Source organism: Lathamus discolor, chromosome 2, assembly GCF_037157495.1.
Source record: "Lathamus discolor isolate bLatDis1 chromosome 2, bLatDis1.hap1, whole genome shotgun sequence".
Taxonomy (NCBI): Eukaryota; Metazoa; Chordata; class Aves; order Psittaciformes; family Psittacidae; genus Lathamus; species Lathamus discolor.
The window spans coordinates 127199770-127222178 of record NC_088885.1 but is presented as its reverse complement, the minus strand read 5'-3'; the positions used below and the strand labels follow the sequence as shown (position 1 = coordinate 127222178).

Sequence of the window (22409 nt, the reverse complement as noted above, 5' to 3'; positions counted from 1 at the left end):
GGATGGGTTGAGGCAAAGTTGGTGAGTCAGGTGATGCCGTCTGTCAGTTCAAATGATTGAACTGAAAAACACAGACAAGCTTCAGGGCATGGAAGACCTGCTGCGAGTGACATATACTTGAAGCTTGTTTTTTTCAGCTATATGATTTGTGATGATAAAAGGTACTACTTCCTCTTACAAAGCTTGTCTCATATCCTTACACCATAACAGTTTCAACAACATTGCCATTACTGAAGTATGGCCACTGCATGCCAAGAAAAGGGAAAAAGAGCTCAAAGATTGTGTAGAAGAAATCTGTTAAATCAAAGGGAAATAACAGAATGTGTGTAATACTTTTTTTAAGACCAAGTTAATAGAAATATTCCAAGAGATTGAGAACTTTTGGATATGTCTATATAGCCATTTGGCACTATTTATTGCCACAGAAGTAACTATGTTTTTTGTATTTTAAAATGGAACATCTTTTTTCTTAGTTATGAAATGTTGGCAGTTTTCTATAAAAATATCAAATGCTTCAAATTCTGGTCATTAAATCTTTGCTTTTCCTCACAGGATCATTAATTAAACTGACAAATGCAACTAAAGTTATGCAAATAAAAAAAGTAATCATGATTTACAGCACAGATAAACTAAAATACTGTAGTCCTTAATTAACAGATATACTCATGAGCTTTTTAACAGAAAGCAAGATACGTGAGATGCTTTAAGTAGAAGTTGCAATTTTGCAACATAAGTCTGTACAAAACCTCCAGGCAGCACGCTGTGAAGGAAGTACCTGTGTCCCAGGAAATGCTTTTTTCCATGAATCCTTGTTAACAGTAGCTTTCCCCCCAACCCCAGACTATTTACAAATATATGCATTTTGCAAGCTCAAAGCACCTTGTTTCACATCTTTATGAGTGCATGCATTGACATTTCATCCTTTCATGTGCAAATTCTAAAATTCATTGAAATCAAAAAACCAAAATAAAAGAGTTCAAAATCTGTCTACAATCATGAGTGAAAGGATCCAAAATGTCATATGTTGCAGAACACTGGCTCCTAACAGAGCTCTCTTTATTGTATTCACTGTTCTTGAGTCATTTTTTTTCCTGTTTTTTTCAGTTTGTTACAAAAAGCAGTCCCTCTTTTTTTTTTTAATTAAACAGTATTTAAACTAAACAACTCTTCATGCCATGCAAAAATAACATTTTATGCACTTTTTTGAGGCTTTCCATGTTTTAGTTAATAGGCATTACTAACTGTTTTAAGAAAAGGTATTTTTATTGCTTTTGTAACTAGTCACATGCTAGTTTCGCGTGTGGGACAGTAACCAGTTTCTCCTGGACTTGAATGAATTTCTGGAGCAAATAAATGGTTTTCCATTTTGTGACCTTCTTGGTTACTGTCTTGCTTTACCTCACCCACAGCATGGTAAATGTCTTGAGTACAGTTGTGGCTCATGCTTTTGGGTGAAGAGCTGACCCGTGGCTCCTCCGCTAAATGGTTACCATCACTCTGCTTATCACCACAGCAATTTGTCTTGATATCCTGTTGTTTTTCATGTTCCATACCATGTAACTCCATAAACTCTTCTTCTTCTCCAGTGTCTATTTCAGTGAAGCTTCTCCTCTCTTTTGAAGGGAAAGTGAATATCTTTTTTTTGGGAAAGAGAGGAGATGATTTTTTAGCAGGTCCCTGACAAAGTGCTGATGCGTCAGCACCAAGTAAAGGTTGTTCACCTTGGGGTGAATTTTCTTCTAGGAGAATGGTGCTGATGTGCTGAGGGGTGACCTGTGTGAAGTCTGCTCCTGCTGTTACTGGCAGTGGCCTTGCAGTGCTTGGTGGAGTTTGTGGAGCACCACCTCTATTGTCTTTAAAATTAACTTTAAGGGATCTAGATTTTAATGGGTTGCTACCTTTCAGGGAACTTTTGGGGCTTTCCATGGCAGTGTCAAAATGCAAATGGCCATGCAAAACAGTTTGGGACCCACTGCTATCACTGCTAACAGCTCTGTTGATTGGATTATAGTCAAAGGTGACATCGGTTGGAGAAAACATTCTGTCTTTTGTGAATGGTATAAACTGAGAACTCCTTACTCTTTGGTTGTCTTCCAGGTTAACAGAATCAGCTGGAAATCTCATTTGCAAGTGAGAACCAGGAAACAGAGAAAGGGGAGACCTTTCTGTTTCCGTGAAGTCAGTTGCACAACTGGCAAAACTGTCAATACTGGATGTGCTTCTCATGTCCATTACAATGTCTGCAGGTCCAGTTGACAACGGATCTCTCGGACCTCTCACTTCTTCCATTTCTATTTCTTCTTCATACCCAGGTGGCTTTGCTGACTGGTCTTGGTAACCAGCATTAAGATTAGTCTGAGACTGAGATTTGGTAATTTCATTATACAACAACTCCAGTTTTTGGGCACTGAGGTGCTGTGGGCTGGAGGATGCTGCGGTGTTGTTTAATTGCTCGTTGGAGTCCTGCTGACTAACTTGTTGGTATTTATTCTCATAAGACTTGTTTGAGCTTGTTTCAGACATTGTCCTTCTGGCCCATTTCCACCTGCTTGGGGACAGGTGGTTGTCATCAGGTGTCTCCTTTTGATTGGCTGCTTCTCCAGGCTTACCTGAATCTACTGCTACATCTATCATTTCCATACTGCGAGCAAAGGCATCTTTCAGGTTCATGGAGACAATACTGCCATTTCTTTTAGCTCGCTCAAGTGCTTCTCTCCTCTTAATTGCCTTCTCCTGTCTTTTCTGCTCCTTATAAAACTCTGAGAAATTGTTCACAATAATTGGTATGGGCAGGGCTATGACCAGCACTCCAGCAATACAGCAAAGTCCTCCAACTATTTTACCTAATAATGTCTTAGGATAAATGTCACCATATCCTACAGTAGTCATAGTGATCGTTGCCCACCAGAATGATGCAGGGATACTGGTGAATTTTGTAGCATCCTCATCCTTTTCAGCAAAGAATACAAGACTCGAAAATATCATTATTCCCATGGCTAAAAATAATATCAACAAGCCCAATTCATTGTAACTCCGCCTCAGCGTAAAACCTAAGGACTGAAGGCCTGTTGAATGTCTGGCGAGCTTAAGAATCCTTAGGATCCTCATAATACGAAATATCTGAACCACACGTCTGACGTTTTGGAACTGCAGGACACTTTTATTGGACTCTGTGAGGAAAATGGTGACATAATATGGCAAAATAGCCAGTAAGTCAATGACATTTAATGGGCCTTTGAAGAACTTCCACTTATTTGGTGAGGACAGAAAACGCAAAAGATACTCCATGGTAAACCAAGCAATACACACAGCTTCAACGTGTGCTAGCTGAGGGTTGTCATTTGGCTGCCCAAATTCATCTATTTCTTGAAGCTCTGGCAGCGTGTTAAGAGACAAAGCAATAGTGGACAGTACGATGAACAGAATGGACACAATGGCCAAAATCTGTAAAACAAAATAAAACAACATTTTGGTTAGACTGATACAAGTGTATTTGTCAGGGCTTACTTCAATCCTTTCAAATGTGCATGTGTCAAATAACCACACAATGGTGGAAGCTGCTTTGGCTACTGCATTCATTATTTTGTTTCAATGTTTTGATTTTTGCACAGAGAAAACATTAGAACCATCTCAGACACAGTGAAAACCTGATTGTTTTGCTGTCTGCAATAAGCCAATTCATTTCAGAAAGCAAGACATAGCTGGTCTTACCATTTTGAAATCACAATGGGAGGTGACATTTATTATTGCAAGTTACCAAGTGAAGGTTCTAAAGTTCCTGCTAACATGCAGAACATTATTATTTTTCTGCATTATGTGTAATTATGTAAAACTTTACACAGTGCAGAGAAGTGACTGGAAATACCAGGTGTAAACTGTCAATTTAGTACTACATAGTGCACACCTTCTTAGTCATGCATAGATTTATGAGCCAAAAGTCAAACTTATGAGAAAAACAAGAAGCGTTGATCACAAGACTAGTCCAGCCAAATTATCATGTCTAGGCAAATTTCAGGTGCTCAAGAATTGAAGGTATTGGCCCTGAATTAGGCTGACTGTAAGATGTTAAAAAGTAAGCAGTAGTGTGAAGGTGAATCCAGTTTCTCATCATGATTAAAATGTATGAGTAGACAAATGCTTCCTAGAAATAATATTTCAATTTCTGTCTCAGGAGATAGGTTTTCTGAAATATTTTGTAATTCATTTTGATAAAGCTTAGGCACCTCCATACTTCACAGCCTTTCATTTTGTCTGGAATAGCTGGTCATTCTCGTTTACAGAAACAATATTATGAGAAAAGAAATGAATCAGAGAACCTAACAGTTTTACTATGAAGTTTAGTTATTTATACTCAAAGGAATATGGTCAGCTTTGAGATAGTGTGCAAAGTGTTACAGTGATACAAGAATTGTTATAACACTTTACTTGGAAAAAAATATATCAGTTTGGTTAGAAGTCCTAAGTAAATCCAGTTTTCTATTAGAAATACTGCAATAAATTATTTTCCATTTTAAAACTCAGTTTAAGCTCATTTATCAAAGCATTTGAACTCATTTGTCAATAGTGGTTCTGTTAAACCCATTTGGTGATGTTTGGTGTACTCCAATGACACACTAAGTCTGACAAACTTGCTGTAATATCCAATAAGAGTGAATGCATCTAAGCAGAATGCAGGTTGGATGAGTAGTACATGGGGAGAGATCAGTTGCAGTGCAATAACAGCTCCAGAGATGGAGGGGCACCTCACTCTAACTTTGAGAAGAACAGCAGTAAGCCTGTTTCAGCTATGGGCTACTTAGCACAAATTCAGCTCTCTAAGCACAAAACAAAATTGCTCACAGTGTGAGAGTCCATATTTGGCATCATCATGTACTTGTGTGCTATCTTTGCCCTCTTTCAGCTAATAATAGTACAGAATAGGTATCGCCTTTCATATTTGAAGTATTCCAAGCAGATTTCTATCTCTCCCTACCAGCACTCCTTCTGTCATTTTTTTGTTTTTGTCATTGGAGGAATAAGATCTATTAATTTCTCCTGCTGAGTGAGTTGTGGACTACTTGTCTTCATCCTTCATACAGCCCATTCAGAAAACATACTCTGATTAATCTATCCTGTTTAAGAGGGCTGTTCATCCCTTTAAAACTTCTGCTACCCACAGCAGTAGAAGCAGCCAATCTTAGTAAAGAAAGAAGGTGATAACACTGCATACCTGCACAGGGCTGATTAATGAAATTTGTGATGTCCTGTAGCTAGGACAGAGGCAGCCAAAAGGCAAATCTGTCACAGAGCAATAACTACCTTTCAAACTGTGCAAGTTACCTGATTCAGATTTCACTGATTGAAGCTTAAATAAGGTATGCTAGGTTCTCTGCTTCACTGAAATCACTATGAAATAACTAGTGCATGCTTGAGTTCTCTAAAATAGTCACTAACTTAATTATACTTTCAGAATTCAAAGAACAAATAAACATGGCACAGGTCTGAATTGTTGAGCTTGCAATTCATGTCAAACTGATGGCTTCCTCATTGGAGATGGCATCAGAATGTAAACAACAGCACTGGAAAAATCTGTATAATGCAAGGACCCAGTTACTTGACATGCATTGTTCTTAAAAAAGGAAGTCATGAGAACTTATCTGCCCAACTGCGGTCAAACTGGTTTTAATTAGGAAATACTGGCATTTCAGATGTCATAGGGAATTTATTTTATGCCTAAATGTTCACCAGCATACAAAAGATCATAGTAAAGAGGTGATCAATGTATAGCACCCCTTCTTACACTGTGTGACAAGGCTAACTCCATGCATTTTATAGGTCTTGAACAGAAAACTTTCTTGTTCAGAGTTGCCATCCAGAGTGTTTTACTGACAACAACCATCTATCTGTTTCTTCCAGCCATTCATTCATATGCATAATATTCATTCATATGCATTCATAATGTGCAAGCCTCAAGTCTGCCAGCTATTTTAATAAAACATACTGTATAGCAGGCTTGGATTTTTTAGTGTTTTATGCATATCATCTGTAAGCATGAGTCTGTTCTTGGCGAAAAGAAAATTTCCAGCAAAGCAAAGTATTTTGGCTTCTTCTAATGTAAGAATCTCCAGCTTTTATTTGTCTGGGACTTTGTTGACTAACTAAAGTTCTGCATCACTCCACACATGGTATGTTTTAATTATTGCAATTGATTAGATGTTACAACTCATTAGGCAAAAAAAAAAAATAATGGCAGGGGATCACTAGGAAGAACAATAGCAACCATGAGAAAAAGAAGACTCCCTATTTGGAGTCTACGTAAAGAACACTGTAGATAGTACTACCCTGGTAAATCCTCATAGAAAAGATATGTCTTATACTAACAGAAGCATTGAGTTTATAAGAAAGGCCTGTAGCAACCTGCTAAGATAGCTATGCTGATACAGAAGAGCAAAAAACCCACAGCTGACTGAATAATTCCCAACAAAACTCCCTGTGTTAGGTGCATGTTTCTGCAACTGTATTCTAGGCTAAAATGCCTGGAAAATTTTACATACTTCAGGTAATCAATCTATAACCACAGTTTGTCTGTGTCACTCTTGATATACTATTTTAAATCTGCATTGCAGAATATAAGCAATACTCCGCTTAAATAACAGATTCTGTCAGCTTATGTCATTTAGCTGTATTTCTACAAAACCACACAAAAATCCAACTCTTATTAAACTTTTAAAATATGTCCTTATATATTGCAAATTGTTTTGGAAAAAAATTGATATATTTAAATGCCTTTTTTATGGGCTAGATATGAGACATTTGAATCTGCTACTGAGGTAATGAATAGTAACACACTCTTTGAGGTAAGATACACTCTTTGAGGTAAGATGCAATCTTAACAGGCTGCTCCAGATACTGTTGTTTCTGATCTTTGAGAGGGCAAGGAAAGACTGGTAGCAATCTCTTGAAAAGTTAGTGGTTTCCCAGTATTAAATTGCCACTAAAACCTGGCTTTTTTTCCTGTGCACCCATTTCAGTGCTCATTATTGCTAGCATTGTCAAGACTTCTGCATAGAATGCGCATACAACTGAGGCAGAAAATAAAGGTGTAAGGAATAGGCTTCAAATTGCTCCTTGCAGTTCTACAACAACTGATATTGTGAAAGGACTTCTGACATAACTGATTGTTATTGTTATATAAAGCAGAGAAAAAGTATACATTAGGTTCCCACTAAAGTTTAGCTGCTCAGGGAAGGTTCAGTTGAGCCACATCTAACCGCCAGTGCAGTATATTTGATTAATGTAGGTTTCAATCTGTAATCAGATAAAACTGTAATAGGGATGTTGTTTTCTTATTTCTTTTCTCCAGGCTGGGATCTAGGGTAGGATCTAGATCATTTAAATAACAAACAGCAATATAGTCCCATTACTTTTCAAATCTCTAGCCTCCATAAGCACCAAAATTTATCAGACTGTTACCTACGCTTCTCTTTCTGCATAGAAATATATGCTATCTTCAAATAAAGTGCTTGGCAGTAATTTTATCTCTGGCTTTAAAAAAAAGAGTAATCTTTCAGCTTTTGAAAGACTTCTGATAATGGTTTCTGGAGAACTGTATCAACTTTCTTGGGCACTTAGCTATATATTTGCAGAAGCATCTGCTCTTGGGAAAGAGGTGTGTAGGTCTAGATTTGGGCAGGTAGCTGGAGGTTGTCTAGGTTCTTCAGAAACACCTGAGAGCTCTCAAGTGCTGTAGCCAGCAGGCCATGCTGTATCGTGCCTAAAGGTGTCCTTAGCTTGTAGCACAGAGCTTCCAGCTTGGGCCCAGACCATCCACCAACTCACAGTCACAGTAGCAGAAGTAGAAGGTCAGATCATGGAGGTTTTCATTCCTGTGAGCCTGTGAAAATGCAAGACATCTGTAGGCTTGATGGGAAGTTTATGGAAATTGGTTTAAATCAGCAGCATCATTTACTGTCAACAGTCTTCAGACTGTGATATTGAGTTTGCAATTGAATGGAAAAAAAGGTTTGCTCATTAGGAGCACTGTCTTGTACATCTGCCTAAATCTCTATGTGTCCTGTTCTTCGCACCTGCAACTATCCAAACAAGATGCTCATTGGAGCAACAAAGATAACACTACAAATTGAGCTGCCTTCCGGCTATAAGCATTATCACATGAGGAATTTGAACAGTTAGGACATCAGTCTGTAGATATTGGGGAAGGGGCCAGTATACTTTCCTCCAACAATGCAAAGGAGAAACACATTTTTACATTTGTACAATCAGGGTAAGTGCAAGGATATTTTACCAGCTAATAATAGCATTTATTAGTACAGCACTATTGCACTGCCTTCAGCAGTTCCCACTGCTGTTCCTTCCTGGGCACTGCAGAATCAGATCACGAGACAGCATCTCTGTTCCTTGTGTCTTTACTGTCTCCCTTCGCTGTGTTCCTGGGACTTCCCAATTACAAGCATCACTTCTTACTTCTGGCCCACCGTTCTACATTGTGCTGCTCTGCAGAGAGGGCTGTATTCAACTCACATCTGCCTGCTGGCAGTTCTGCACTCAGTGTGTACTGGTGTGTCACAGTTCTTAGAAGCCTGGTACTTTGAGGTTTCAACAAGCCACACTGAAAAAGTTCAATAAAAGGTAAGACATTTTGCTACTGATCAATAGAATATGGCCCTTACTGGCTACTGCTCTTTATAACGTAATGTCTTTGGTCAGGAGACATAAAAAGGAGACAAACAGGGACAAACCCTACTTGGATTTAGTCCAAACTGAGATGCGATGGAGTTATGGCAAGCCAATTCTAGCCAATCTTAATAGTTCTGCAACACTGAAAATTATGTCAGAATAGGTGTATTGTATAAGTTTGCAAATACTCCTTGTCTTAAGTCATGGAAAAAAATCATTGCCAGTTACTAAAATTAGACCTTGGTAGCAATTTAAAATTATCCTAAAACTATTACTGAGAAATAAAGAAGACATCAGCCTCCAGTCGGGTCAAGTACTCTGACCTCAGCCTCTGTTGTGTCATTTTTAGAGCTAGGCAGTACTTGCAAGAGTGAAGACAGAATTTCATGATACAGTAAGAAAGAAGTTTAAGTCATTCTGTCATAAGGTCTCAAACCAGTCATCTTTTGTAGTTGTCTTACAGGGCCTGGAAACCACCATTACAAGTGGAAAATTTCCACTGCTTATGCACAATTACCCTTTCAGAGAACACCTTTCATGTCTTTTTACCTCTCTAGAATACCTGCTGATTGCAGACTCCTGGCACAGGTCTAACAACTCCACACAGAACACAGTGTTTAATTTTTGAAAAATAAGATGGAGGAGAGGGGAATAGCTTAACAGAATAACATAAATTTAGTTCAGCTTACACCTCTGTCACAGTTGCCCTTTCAGGAACACATCTGATAATGGCTCTGACAGCATTTGTGATCATGGAACAGCTTCTCCCTTCTACTCCTGATCTCCCTCCTTGATGACATTATTTAGAATTCTGACCTTTCATTTCCACTTTTTCCTAGATCATTATTATTAATATTTTTAAGGACTTAATTTGAATTTTCCTCATTGATCTTTCAGGAATATTCATTAAGCCTGACATTAACCTCTACATATGAAGGTTAAGCTCTTATAGTTGTACTCATCTGGTGCCTAAGTGATACACATTCTTTTCTATTTGTCTCTTTGCACTGGGATGACTCTCACCTTAAAAGCTTAGTCTAGAAATGCTTATTTAGTACGTTTTCACTAAAGATTTGACCACTAGCTCCATAGACACTCCCTATCATATCTTGAGATATGAAAAGTGTCTACTAGGTCATCAGTATATGAGTAGCCATTGTGCTGTCTTCAGTTCAGCTTGACAGACCCAAGATCCAATTAAGCTAGTGAATTCAAATACTTCTAGATGTTTATTCCTGGTTCTATGAAGTACAGTGGTGATTCTACCTAAGATGTCATTTCCTAAGTGGCTTATGTCCAAGGATGTGCTGTCCTATGAAGATCACCCAGACTGGGAGCCAACACTTGTAGTAGTGAAGCTGAGGGCAGGTACTCAAAAGGATTGCCTTTGGTTCTGTAATGCATAAACCTTCAGGTCTGTGTCTGAGGGGGCTCAAGGGAGGTAGTAGTTTGACACATTCCAATACCAGTATGCATGGGAAACCATGATAATAACATCAGCATGATCATAATGATGGTAAGTCTACTGCAATGGGTAATAACAGGTAGTTAAACAGATTTTACCACTAGGTTACTCAAACTTCTTCAAGCACGGCTGTAACTGAGCAAGGTATTTGAAACTGGATCTGGTAGGTTTCCCTGACCTGAATCATAGAATAGAATCATAGAATAGTTAGGGTTGGAAAGGACCTCAAGATCATCTAGTTCCAACCCCCCTGCCGTAGGCAGGGACATCTCACACTAAACCATCCCACCCAAGGCTTCATCCAACCTGGCCTTGAACACTGCCAGGGATGGAGCACTCATAGCCTCCCTGGGCAACCCATTCCAGTGCCTCACCACCCTAACAGGAAAGAATTTCCTCCTTATATCCAATCTAAACTTCCCCTGTTTAAGTTTTAACCCGTTACCCCTTGTCCTGTCACTACAGTCCCTGACGAAGAGTCCCTCCCCAGCATCCCTATAGGCCCCCTTCAGGTACTGGAAGGCTGCTATGAGGTCTCCACGCAGCCTTCTCTTCTCCAGGCTGAACAGCCCCAACTTCCTCAGCCTGTCTTCATACGGGAGCTGCTCCAGTCCCCTGATCATCCTCGTGGCCCTCCTCTGGACTTGTTCCAGCAGTTCCATGTCCTTTTTATGTTGAGGACACCAGAACTGCACACAATACTCCAGGTGAGGTCTCACAAGAGCAGAGTAGAGGGGCAGGATCACCTCCTTCGACCTGCTGGTCATGCTCCTTTTGATGCAGCCCAGGATACGGTTGACTTTCAGGGCTGCGAGCACACACTGCTGGCTCATGTTCATTTTCTCATCGACCAACACCCCCAAGTCCTTCTCTGCAGGGCCACTCTGAATCTCTTCTTTGCCCAGTCTGTAGCTGTGCCTGGGATTGCTCCGACCCAGGTGTAGGACCTTGCACTTGTCATGGTTGAACTTCATAAGGTTGGCATCAGCCCACCTCACAAGCATGTCAAGGTCCCTCTGGATGGCATCCCTTCCCTCCAGCGTATCAGTCGGACCACACAGCTTGGTGTCATCGGCAAACTTGCTGAGGGCACACTCAATCCCACTGTCCATGTCAGCGATGAAGATGTTAAACAAGACCTGTCCCAACACCGATCCCTGAGGGACACCACTCGTTACTAGCCTCCAGCCGGACATCAGGCCATTGACCACAGCTCTTTGTGTGCGGCCATCCAGCCAGTTCTTTATCCACCGAGTGGTCCATCCATCAAATTGATATCTCTCCAATTTAGAGAGAAGGATGTCATGTGGGACAGTGTCAAATACTTTGCACAAGTCCAGGTAGATGACATCAACTGCTCCTGTCTTGGCACATCCTTCATTTCGGAAGTTCATAAAGCCTTTCTGTGTAGCTCATATCCTTCCTGCTTGATAGCCCTGTATGAACTCCATTTATTTCACAAAGCCTTCCCATGTCTATCCCTCTTCCACTTTGTGCTGGCCATCACATTCTATAGAATTAAAATTTGCCCTAGAAGACACAGGCTTCCGGAGAGTGTAAATCTGCTTAGGAGAGGATCCTATGTTCTTTGAGAGCAGCCTGATTTAAATTAACAGCAATAAAATGTATCATTCCTTCATTCTGTTACAGGTAAATTACTCATTTTTGTATTTATGCTATTAGGGTAACAGGAATAAAATACATCCCTCCAGCACTCTGTGGTGGGTAAACTGCATGTACTTAATGATTTGATTATTACTTTAGGGAGGGATGACCTTGGGGTTTTCACCACCTAGAATCTCAGCATCAGGATTTAGTAAAATGTGGATTTGAACATTTGATTATGGCTTATTGTGGAGGTGGCTTGGTATATAAGGCAATCTTCCAGTGGATAATATGGGAAAATGAGAACCCTGGGAATGTGGACTGATTCTCTATGAATCTGAGCACAGAGGCCATTAAAGTGTATTAGAACACATAGTACATTAGTGACACATAGTAGCTACATAATAGAAAATGAAGTACAACATTGCTCAAATATGCAGAATGCATTTTCTTAATACCGTGACAAAAAAGATGTGACAGAGATGTTGGAGACCAAAGAAATTACACTAGGCACAAGTAACAGGCAATGACTGCAGCTGTGAGTATTAGCTGGATCTTCAGCACAGCCCTGAAGAAACATGCTGTCATTAGTTATACGCTGAGGATAATACTGGGGTTATCTGTTAGAATGGCAAAGATGGGAGACCTTAAGTAGTCACGGATGAAGGCAGTCTTCATAGGTAGGAAGAGACATATGTATTCAGTTCAGCATCAATGGAGACAACCCTGAATACTGTTTAACACAAAGCTAATGAGCATTAATTTGGTCTTGTTAGCAGATTAAAATCCATATAAAGTCAGTTCTAATATTTAATTTTTTTCTTGAACAACAAAAAGCTATCTCAGCTGGAGTCATGAAATGAATTATTTAATGATAAATAGCACACTGCCTGCTAGGATTTAATGTAAATGAAACAGCAGATGCAGAGTCAGGGTAAGTGAATTGCTTCTTTCTTTTTTTTTTTTTTTCCCTAGGAATTGGACAGGCCCATGAATTTGTCTGTCATTTTATTGACAGAAGTGGAGGTAATACCCGCTTGAAAGTACAGTGTAACCAGTCAATTAAATAATTTAATGTAATGTATGTTACAGTGAAAAAAAAAAGTATATCTAGCTAAAGCTTTCTTTGCCATATGAGAATGGGAGAGATTTAACTCCTCATTAGAGAGAGACACAAAAAATTAACTTCAAGTGTCATGTTAAAGGCTTTATTTATAAAATAGTTTTGTGTCTGCAGAGCATTTTGGCCTCCATAAACGTTATTTTTAGAAGAAACAATTTGCCTGTGTGTGTAAGAAAAGTCAGCTAAATTAATCAAAAATGAGTGAGATGTCTTTAATAAAGTCCCTTTGTGTCCCCATTCAGGAGTTTTTTAAACCTTTTGATGGTAGCAGCTGACATGTTTCTTATGTTTGGATTGTATTTTGCATTAGCTGTCTAATTTTCAGGTAATGACAGCTGATTATGATTACTTATATATATTTACAAGAACCTTCAAAACTTCCGTGTAAGTTATGACAAAGACCTTGCAGTTTCCAACTCTTCTGCACAGGAGACCATTTGCAAGATCTGTTCTTCAGTCCTTGCACAAAGCGTTGGCTTAATTACCAGGAATTTCGTTTAAAAAAGCCAAACAAACAAACCACACACACACACCTTCCCCAAACCCAGACAAAGAGGTTAACTCCAGCGAGCCGCTAGGCTGACGGCAGGAAGAGAGGCAGGAGGACTCAGCGGCCCTGCGCGGCCCAGGAGCTGTCCCCACCCCGGTGCTGAATTCAGGCCCCTGCAAAGCGGGTGCCGCCGTGCGCCGTGGTGGTGCGCCCGAATTCACTGCAGAGCCCCGTTATCCTACCGCCTTAAAAACATGCAGGCATGGAAAGCATACCATTTACAACGATAGTACTGTCAAAATAAAGATAATGCTGGCACAATATTTGTTTCACAGACAAAATACTATTGAAGAAGTCTGTAATCTCATCAGAAGTGAGAGATTTATTTTTGCTGTTTTCCACAACATAAGAACACACAGCAAATCATGGTGGGGCTAAGCAAGAGGAAGTAATGAAAAATCAAACCCCAACTGTTTAGCTCTGAGAAGTTGTAGTATAGGCTGTTGCATGAATGTAAGGGGCAAATCAACACACACCTGATGTACAGATTTATTCTGATGCTACTAATTTTGATACTAACATTCAACTTAAACCTGAAAGCTGGATGTAACTGCTTTCAGAAAGAAATGCTGTGGAAATTAGAAGTTAAATTTCTTGGTTCTCACTGTATGTATTTGCCATTTACTTTTAATGGAATTTGCTTACAGCTAAAACCTCAGATTATTTACCAGGGCTGTACACTTAAGTATAATTTGCTGACAAACATATTAAGATTTCTGTTTAAAATATTCTAATTTTATCATCCATTTACCATTGACAGATACTTTCTTTAAGTGATATAATACAGTGAGTAAGAATGGCCTCCCACCTGAAGACTGCTGTTATCTATCACAGAGATTTGCTACTCAGCCTTATTTGAAATTATGACAGGCACAAATTCCAGACATAATCTTTACTCACACTTTTAAAATAACTTTTCTCTCTTGGCTTCATGTCAGTTTCTATCTATACTTCAGAACTGCAGCTCTATATAAAACATCTACATTCATCTATAGGTTTATATAAAGCTTACGCCAATATTTCTCACACTTGCAGAATCAGAGAAATTGTTAGGGAAAAGAATCCAGTCTGTTGTTTCCTCTTTTGCAATACAGTCATGTGTAGTTGTAGGCCTGCATATCTTAACTGTCATCTTTTTTACTAACTGTAAGGTGATTTTCCTTTCTTTTTCTCTTTCCCTCTTAGCCAATTTAGACTTCCACTGGAAATACATGAAGTGTGATAATTTTCCTCACTACCACACAGATTTGCATTCATGATGTTTAGAATATTAATTATGGCTTCAACAGAAATATATAAACATTTCATATCATATCATGTGTTTTAGGATGCTATCAAATTCTAGCAGAAATTGATTTATTAGTTAGATTCATTTCATTCTTCAAAGACTATGCCCATAACCATGGGGACTATGGACCTAACATAAATTTTAAAAAAAGTAATTTAAAAAGAAGAATTAAAAAAGGAGAGAGATCAATCTGAGAACGTAGATCTGTTTATCAGCATTTAGTTTTTTGCATTTCCTGGAAGGATTTAATTTCTCCCATTAGGAGAAACTGCCATCAGTATATTTTCCATTCACAATTTAAAGGACTTAATTGTCTGTGGGATGTTCAGCTCCTTGAATTAATAAAATTTTGTAGAAATAAATCTAAAAAAAGGACATTGATTTGACTTATAGTCAAGTGATAGAGAATATTTTTATTTTATGTCTTTCTTATTATAAATCATTAAACAATATTCAATTGCCCATGATTAATATTTTCTCTTTTCAGTATGTTTTATTAAGATTTTTAATATGCTTGAATTTCTTTTACAGTAAGTTTAATTATTCTAACTAGACAACTGTACACTGCAGTCCTACCAAAACATACTGCAAACACTGTCAGTAAATAATACAATGATCACGATAATCCATTCATAAGTCTCTATAAAAGAAGGGATTGCTTAATTGTTGAATCTCCTAGTGCTATTTTAAAGTATTTTTTCTGTCCATGGTTCACTACATACTGCTTTTTATTAACTTTTAAATTGTAGAATCTCTTTTCTGAAATAAACCCCCAAAAATTAGTGTTACAGAAAGCTAATTCTAGGGGATGAAAAAAATGTGCAGCAGTTTAAGTAAGATTTTAGTCAATAAAGAAATAACATTGGTTTGGTTAGATGTAGATGTGTTATGCAAATTTCTCACCAGTTTTGGTACCATGAAGACATGTTACTAAGAAGGAAATCTGACAAGTTGAGAAAACAGAAGAGAATATATTAAATAGTTAGTAAAGCCAAAGTATTCTGTAAATGTAAAGGTAGCATTGATAGGGTATGTATACACTGCATACTGAGGTAGAGTACTAGTTGCAAATAACCACTGGGGATATAAGAAGACCTGTTGGAATAAGTCCAGAGGAGGGATGAAGATATTCAGTAGGCTGAAGTACCTCTGCTATGAAAACAGGCTGAGGGAGTTGGGCTTGTTCAGCCTGGAGAAGAGAAGGCTCTGGGGACACCTGAGACCATCCCAGTACCTAAAGAAGGGCTACAAAAAATCTGGTGAGGGACCGCTTACAAGGGCATATAGTGATAGACCAAGGGGTAATGGCTTTAAACTGAAAGAGGGTAGATTTACATTAGATGTTAGGAAGAAATTCTTTACTGTGAGGGTGTTGCACTGGAAGAGGCTGCTCAGAGAAGTTGTGGATGCCCCATCCTGGTAGCAGGATCCAATTTGGGGCTGTAATTCAGATTTAGCTTTTAGCGTAAATAAATTGGTAAGTTTTGAATACGGTGTTCAAGGAGTGTCTGCTTTCTCCTGAACGGTGGATTGCCCAAAAGAAGGGCTGAATATTCACTACTCTACGTAAAAAACTGGTTTTGTCTAGTCACATATAAATGTCCATTAGGCTTCAAACTCTCATGGTCTACCTGTGTCACAGGGCCTGGTTTTGTTCTCAGGATATCAAAGGGAAATTCTCTGGAAATTAAGCAGAGTGCACAAGTGGAGTTTGAATATTTTGGTAAGCTTTTGTGGAAATGTGCTGATCACCAAGGGAAGAAGGATGTCTATATAAAGAAAAGCAGGTTTTGCATCTTAGCAGTGAAGTGAGAAAGCAAAGGAAGGAAGTCTGACAAGGCTGTGTGGTGTTCCACAAAAGATGTTATGATATTTTTCCTATTTCATATTTTAACCAGTAGATGTCTCTGTTTTATCATGAAGTTGTTGACAAGGACACACCATTCCTGTTGTCACAATACGTATTTATTAAAACCCCCATTTTTCCCATGTGAATATAAAAATGCCACCTTCATGATCTTGGCATTCCCTGCTGATTTCTGACCAACATAAGCCCTTGGAACCTTTAGCGAGAGCTCTGGCTGCTAAGCAACTTTGAGGACCACCTTTATGGAAATGTCCTATAGCATTTTAAGAGGAAAAAGAAGAATTGGTGAGATTCAATAGATATTTATGTGAAAATGTAATAAATTTAGTGCAGCTTTCTTTATCACATGGGAAGGTTCTCAGAAGCAGCTTACAGACCAGTATGGAGTATTTGATTTCTATACAGTGCCTCAGGAAATTCCAGGTTTTGATAGATGAATTATTTTCTCTGCTTTGTGAATGTGTAAAATATTATTTCTGCATCTATAACTAATCTAATAATCTATATCTACATGTATAGATATATAAATTACATCTAATAATGTAGATTATGTGAAGCATTCACCTAAATAAAAATACCAATATGATGCAATTCTGTTCAGACATTTGTATTTTCCTCATAATTTGAGAAACATGTAAGATATATATATAGTTATTCTAACATCTTTACAGAAGAGATCAGAAGTTTTAAAATTACATTAAAATTCTCTTATTTTAAATACATATAAAATGAATATTCAAAATTTCAGAAATTTTAAGTTCTTGAATTTTAGTAATTGTCTAAAAACATGAGCTACTGGTTTGCGGATTGTTGCTGTTTGAGAGCAGCATGATTTGGTAGAAATCCCTACAGAAACTGATGGGATTTGTGATCGCCTCATAGTAATTAAATTGCATAAGCATATCATCTTAAAGAAGAAAAATGTTGCTTACTTTAGATGATAGCTGTGCCCATATGAACCAGAGCAGTATGCTGGGGCTTTTTCTGCCATTGAGACCCAAGTCAACGCTGGAAACAGAAGTTCTCCAGCTGGAGGGAGCACTGCATCAAGGACAAATACATGTTACAGAGCACCTCTGCATGCTCACACTTGCACACACTATGGCTGTTTCTCCTGCTGTTGAGTGGAGCCATAGGTGAGCTACTTTTTACTCCATATTTATGCTCCAAATGCACTGTGATAGAGGTGTGGGCAGCCAGTCTCTAAGAGTCATTAGTCCTGTGTCACTGGTTCCACCTCCTCAGAGGGTGGCCATTTCTAGCAGAGCGTGAAGTAGTAGAAGGAAGTATCAGGAGGAATGCAACACCTTGAAATGACTTATTAGACTGTTCCCCAGATGTATGGACAATGAGCACTTGATTGTAGAGGTAGAAATCAGTGTTGAATAGTTGCAACAGAAAGACTGAATTTTCTGATAAATCTTTATGAACGTCAAACTAATGACCAGGCCACAGAAACCCTAGAGGTTTCCATGACGGCAGCTATACTGCAGAGTTTCTACAGCTCAATCAAGCTTAAGAAATAAACCTGAAAATAAATGTCAGGTATGAAGAGCTATTATGCAGCTATTTGCAGCAAGGACAATAAAATTCCTCTTCAAAGAATCCATGAACATAGAACAAAACCATTATACTCTGGCTATGTTTCAGGAGCATCTTTTGTAGCTGACAATTTCATAATATATGTATCTTTTTCTTTTAACTGCCAGCATCTGTCAATTTACAGTAAAGACCTTGGGTGGAGGTTTTGGGGTATGTCCACCTGCTTCTGTCTACACACTGATTACATCTACTTCTGCTTCCTGAAAGCCACATTAAAAACCACCACCACCAGCAGAAACCCAAAAATTTGCTGTAAGGGCAATGTGATTATTTTGCACAAACTTCATGATAAGGGATAACACCTCGTGAGAAAGTCATGAAGACAAAAATTTGTGTTATTATTCAGCCAGAAGTGTTAATCAAACAGGTATTTAAAAAAAATCTCTAATTGTGGAATATATATCACAAAACCATGTGACTTCTAGTACTTTACATAGAATCATGGCAGTACTTAGAGGACAGTATAATTCAGGCAGCAGTCAGTTACACCTGGAATAAACTGAAACCACAGTGTATAAGGAATATATGTAATATCAACCATACATATTATGTATGGTTTCTCTGACATGAAACATACAGCTATGTTCGTGCAAAAATGTTATTATTGTTGATCTTGCAGATCATAAGTGCTTCTGATTTATTGAGCCCTTCATGCCCAAGTATTTGTCTATGAATAGTCTAATGAGAAACACATTTTTAATGGGAAAATACCTGGTTTATTATAGTATAAGCTAACTGACATTGATGTATTTCACTGCTATTAATGGAAACATGGCAACAGCACCATGGCTGCAGTTTGGGCCTTTTTGCAACATGATTTATCTTAGTAGCCAATGAAGTGTGTGTGCTTCTATAATTTTCCCAGGCTCCTTTGAAGAATAAGAATTGGGATGGAGGTGATTTGCTGTCTTCAGTACAATATGTTTGACATTATGACAAAAAAGTTGATGTTAATCTGAAAGCAAATACATGTCAGTACTGCTTTGTTGTCATACAAGATGCAGAAATGTGATATGGAGATTAAGTAGTCAAAGCACAGCAGTATTTGAGGTGCTTGTAAACTTTGGGATCTTGAGTTGGGAATTGAATTTTTTTGGCATCTAAGGAAACACTCTTCATTGTTAAGTTCTCATTTATATTTACCTCTAACAGAATCCATTATTCTTAATGGTAATATTTCAAAAGGAATCTAATTTAACATGAGACTGAGATTATTTAAAAATATGGGACTATGCTAACTCACAGTGAGTGAAGGAAATATACCACCCACCACCATCCCTAACATCATCTTTGTGGATACATCTATGCTCGAACTATTAACTCCCCACTTCATTTCTAAATCCTTATTCACTTCCAGGCTCTTTCCAGAGGCAGGTAATCACCTCCCACTGAGCTGAAACCAATATTCTTGATAATACACTCCAGGAGAGCAATATGGCAAAACATTGAAGTCTAAAAGCAAGAACAAGGATGTTCAGACCAGATTTGCTCATGATCTCCACCTCTGCACAGGGCCCTTTTGCTGTAGATGCCCCTACTGACACTTCCAGAGTGGGAGGAAGTGTTGAGTGACCTGTCTACATGCTTGAGCTGAGCCAGGACAGACATTTTCTTCACTGTCAGAAACATGTTTTCAAATGTCCATATGATAGCTACGATCTGACACCAAATATGATTTCTGAGGGAAAGCACTTATATAGCAACTCTGTGTTGTTACTGTGCACATTTAATGCATCTGTTGGGGAAAGCATGCTATATATAACTCAACAAGATAAAAAGCAATTTCTATGGATTTCTACCAATGGGAGGCTTGTTTGAGAGCAGCATGATTGGGTAAGAAATTCCCATAAAGGCATGTGAAATTATAAAAGAGGAATACAGTTTGAAAATCTCTCTCAATGAAAATCAGAGATCCAAACAGTAAAATGGTGCCAGTACAGAAAGTAACAGACGCACTTTCACTGTCTGATCCTTCCACTTACAGTTAGTCTTTCAATATGATGAATATCATTGCTAACATGAAAATGTGCAAATAAAATTGTACTGAAAGGGTTAAACATCATTAAAGTTAGTCACTAGTTAGGGTCAGCAGCTGCACACCAAATCTGGAAGCTGGGATAAAAGAGATAAGGGGTTTTTTTCTTTGCATAGAAGGAAAACATGTCTCCTTTGAAATACCCTGTTGAAACAGAAAAAGTTGCAGTGCCCTTTCTATTACAAAGCATTGTTATTTTGTTAAAATTAATTTAGTTTCTAACTCTGCAGCTGGAAATTAAATTAAAAACAGTGTTTATTTGGCAAATCCCAATTGCTTTTGAATTTGACAAACTACTTACTTAAATTATTTGCTTATCACATTTAGCTTAGGAAGGAATTGTATATTTTTCCAGAGGGTGTTTCAATTGCTAAAGAGTTTCATCAATTTTCCATTAATATGTAAGACAGTCTTCGTGACAATTACTCAAGGGGATGCATTGTATATAACATCTTGGTACCAGAAGTTGGAATTAGCATATTAACACTTAAGAAATCTAAGCGTTGGCCCATTGGTGACAAGAGATTAAACTGCAGCATACTGCGACTGTTCTGAATGATTTACTATACCTGGTCTCATACATTTTTTTCAGTGCACAAATCCTTATCCAGATCCACAGAACTCTGTTGGGATATCTTCACTAACTTCATCAGCCAAAGGCCCATGTAAAGCAGGTGTCAAGGATCAAAATCTTACCTCAATTTGATATGTCGTAAACCACCTCAAAGGAGTGAGCCTGTAGCTGTTCCCTCACTCTCTCTGCACTCTGTAGAGTAATTGCTGTGGGTTTAGTTTGCTTTCTTTTTCTTTAGTTATTTAGATGCACTAAAGCATACAAGATATAGGTAGATAAAGCCTCTTAAGGCATGTGGACTACTGCTCTGATAATGTCACATAAATTAATATGGCTTTTGCTGGCTGGCAAAACTGGAATTGACCAAATAGCTTAAATAAATAAGTAAATAAGTAAATAAATAAATAAATAAATAAATTTGTGTGGCTGTAACATTACCAGCCAAACCTATACTTTTCTGAACAATAATTTATACCTCAAGATATGCTTCAAAGTCTGATCAGCACAGTAGTACTAGCTGTAGGAGCCCCACTGCTTAAAACCAATATCTTAAAAAAAACCTTTAAAAATGGACACGGTAGCAGCAGTACAATTTTAAATTCAGTGACTGAATAAACTGTTTTCAGTGAGATAAACAGTTATGCATTTCTTCTTCAAATACTATTTAGACATCGCAAGCTGGAAAAGAAGCAGCAAATATATCGGCATGGCTATCCTGTATAAAATGCCAACATTTTCTATTATTTATTAAACACGTCAGAAGTTTCACAGAAATAAAGTTATGAAAACAATTTTTTGTTCTGCATTTCTATTGTCTTAAGCTTTGAAGACCTGTGAGTTATCAAACCTCACAGTTAAGTCCTGAAATTGGAAACCAGGTGGCCTTTCCAGATACGAGCTGTTTAATTTTCAAGAGGATCAATTGCAGAGAGATCCTGGGGAAGGCTGTGGAATATCATGTCTACAGCAACACTTTTCCTAGCTATAAATTTCCTATTATATAAAGCTTCTACATAAAAACTACTGTATATTAGCTGCCAGCTTTACATTGCTCTTTTTTTGGTATTTGATAAACTTTCAGAAATCAGTTCCCATTTAATTAGCAGAATCTTACTGGCTCCCTTTCTTATGCAGGAATGGGTGGTGGGGTTATTGTTATTGTTCATGTCCTGTCACACAGGCACTTGGTGTGCTGGCCACAGTCTGAGGACTTGCACTGATACTCTTATTATCAATTCTTAAATTCTTCTGGAAATGGCCTCAAGCTGTGCCAGGGGAGGTTTATATAGGATATTAGGAAAAAATTCTTCACTGAAAGGATTGTCAAGCACAGGAGCAGGCTGCCCAGGGAAGTGGCTGAGTCCCCATCCCTGGAGGTATTTAAAAGACATGCAGATGTGGCACTTAAGGACATAGTTTAGTGGTGGACTTGGCATTGCTAAACTAAAAATTTGACTTGATGACCTTAAAAGGTCTTTCCTAACCAAAAAATGATTCTATGATTCAAAGATACCACACTGGACAACTGTTAGTATTGCTTAAACCACGACAGTATTAACCACAACTGCACTACCTCTCTGAAGTACCGGTTTGCATGACATGATTTTGTGGCATTGGATAGGTT

At 38.2% G+C, this 22409-nt stretch overlaps 1 protein-coding gene across 1 annotated transcript in view; it reads right to left on the bottom strand.

The window, feature by feature from the left end:
* Positions 1-1250: 1250 nt before the first annotated feature.
* Positions 1251-22409, bottom strand: part of KCNB2 (potassium voltage-gated channel subfamily B member 2) — a 197538-nt gene continuing 176379 nt past the window's right edge. The window contains exon 3 of the mRNA XM_065668430.1: positions 1251-3444. Coding sequence (XP_065524502.1) covers positions 1282-3444 — 2163 coding nt within the window. The 3' untranslated portion in view covers positions 1251-1281. The remainder of the gene's footprint in view (positions 3445-22409) is intronic.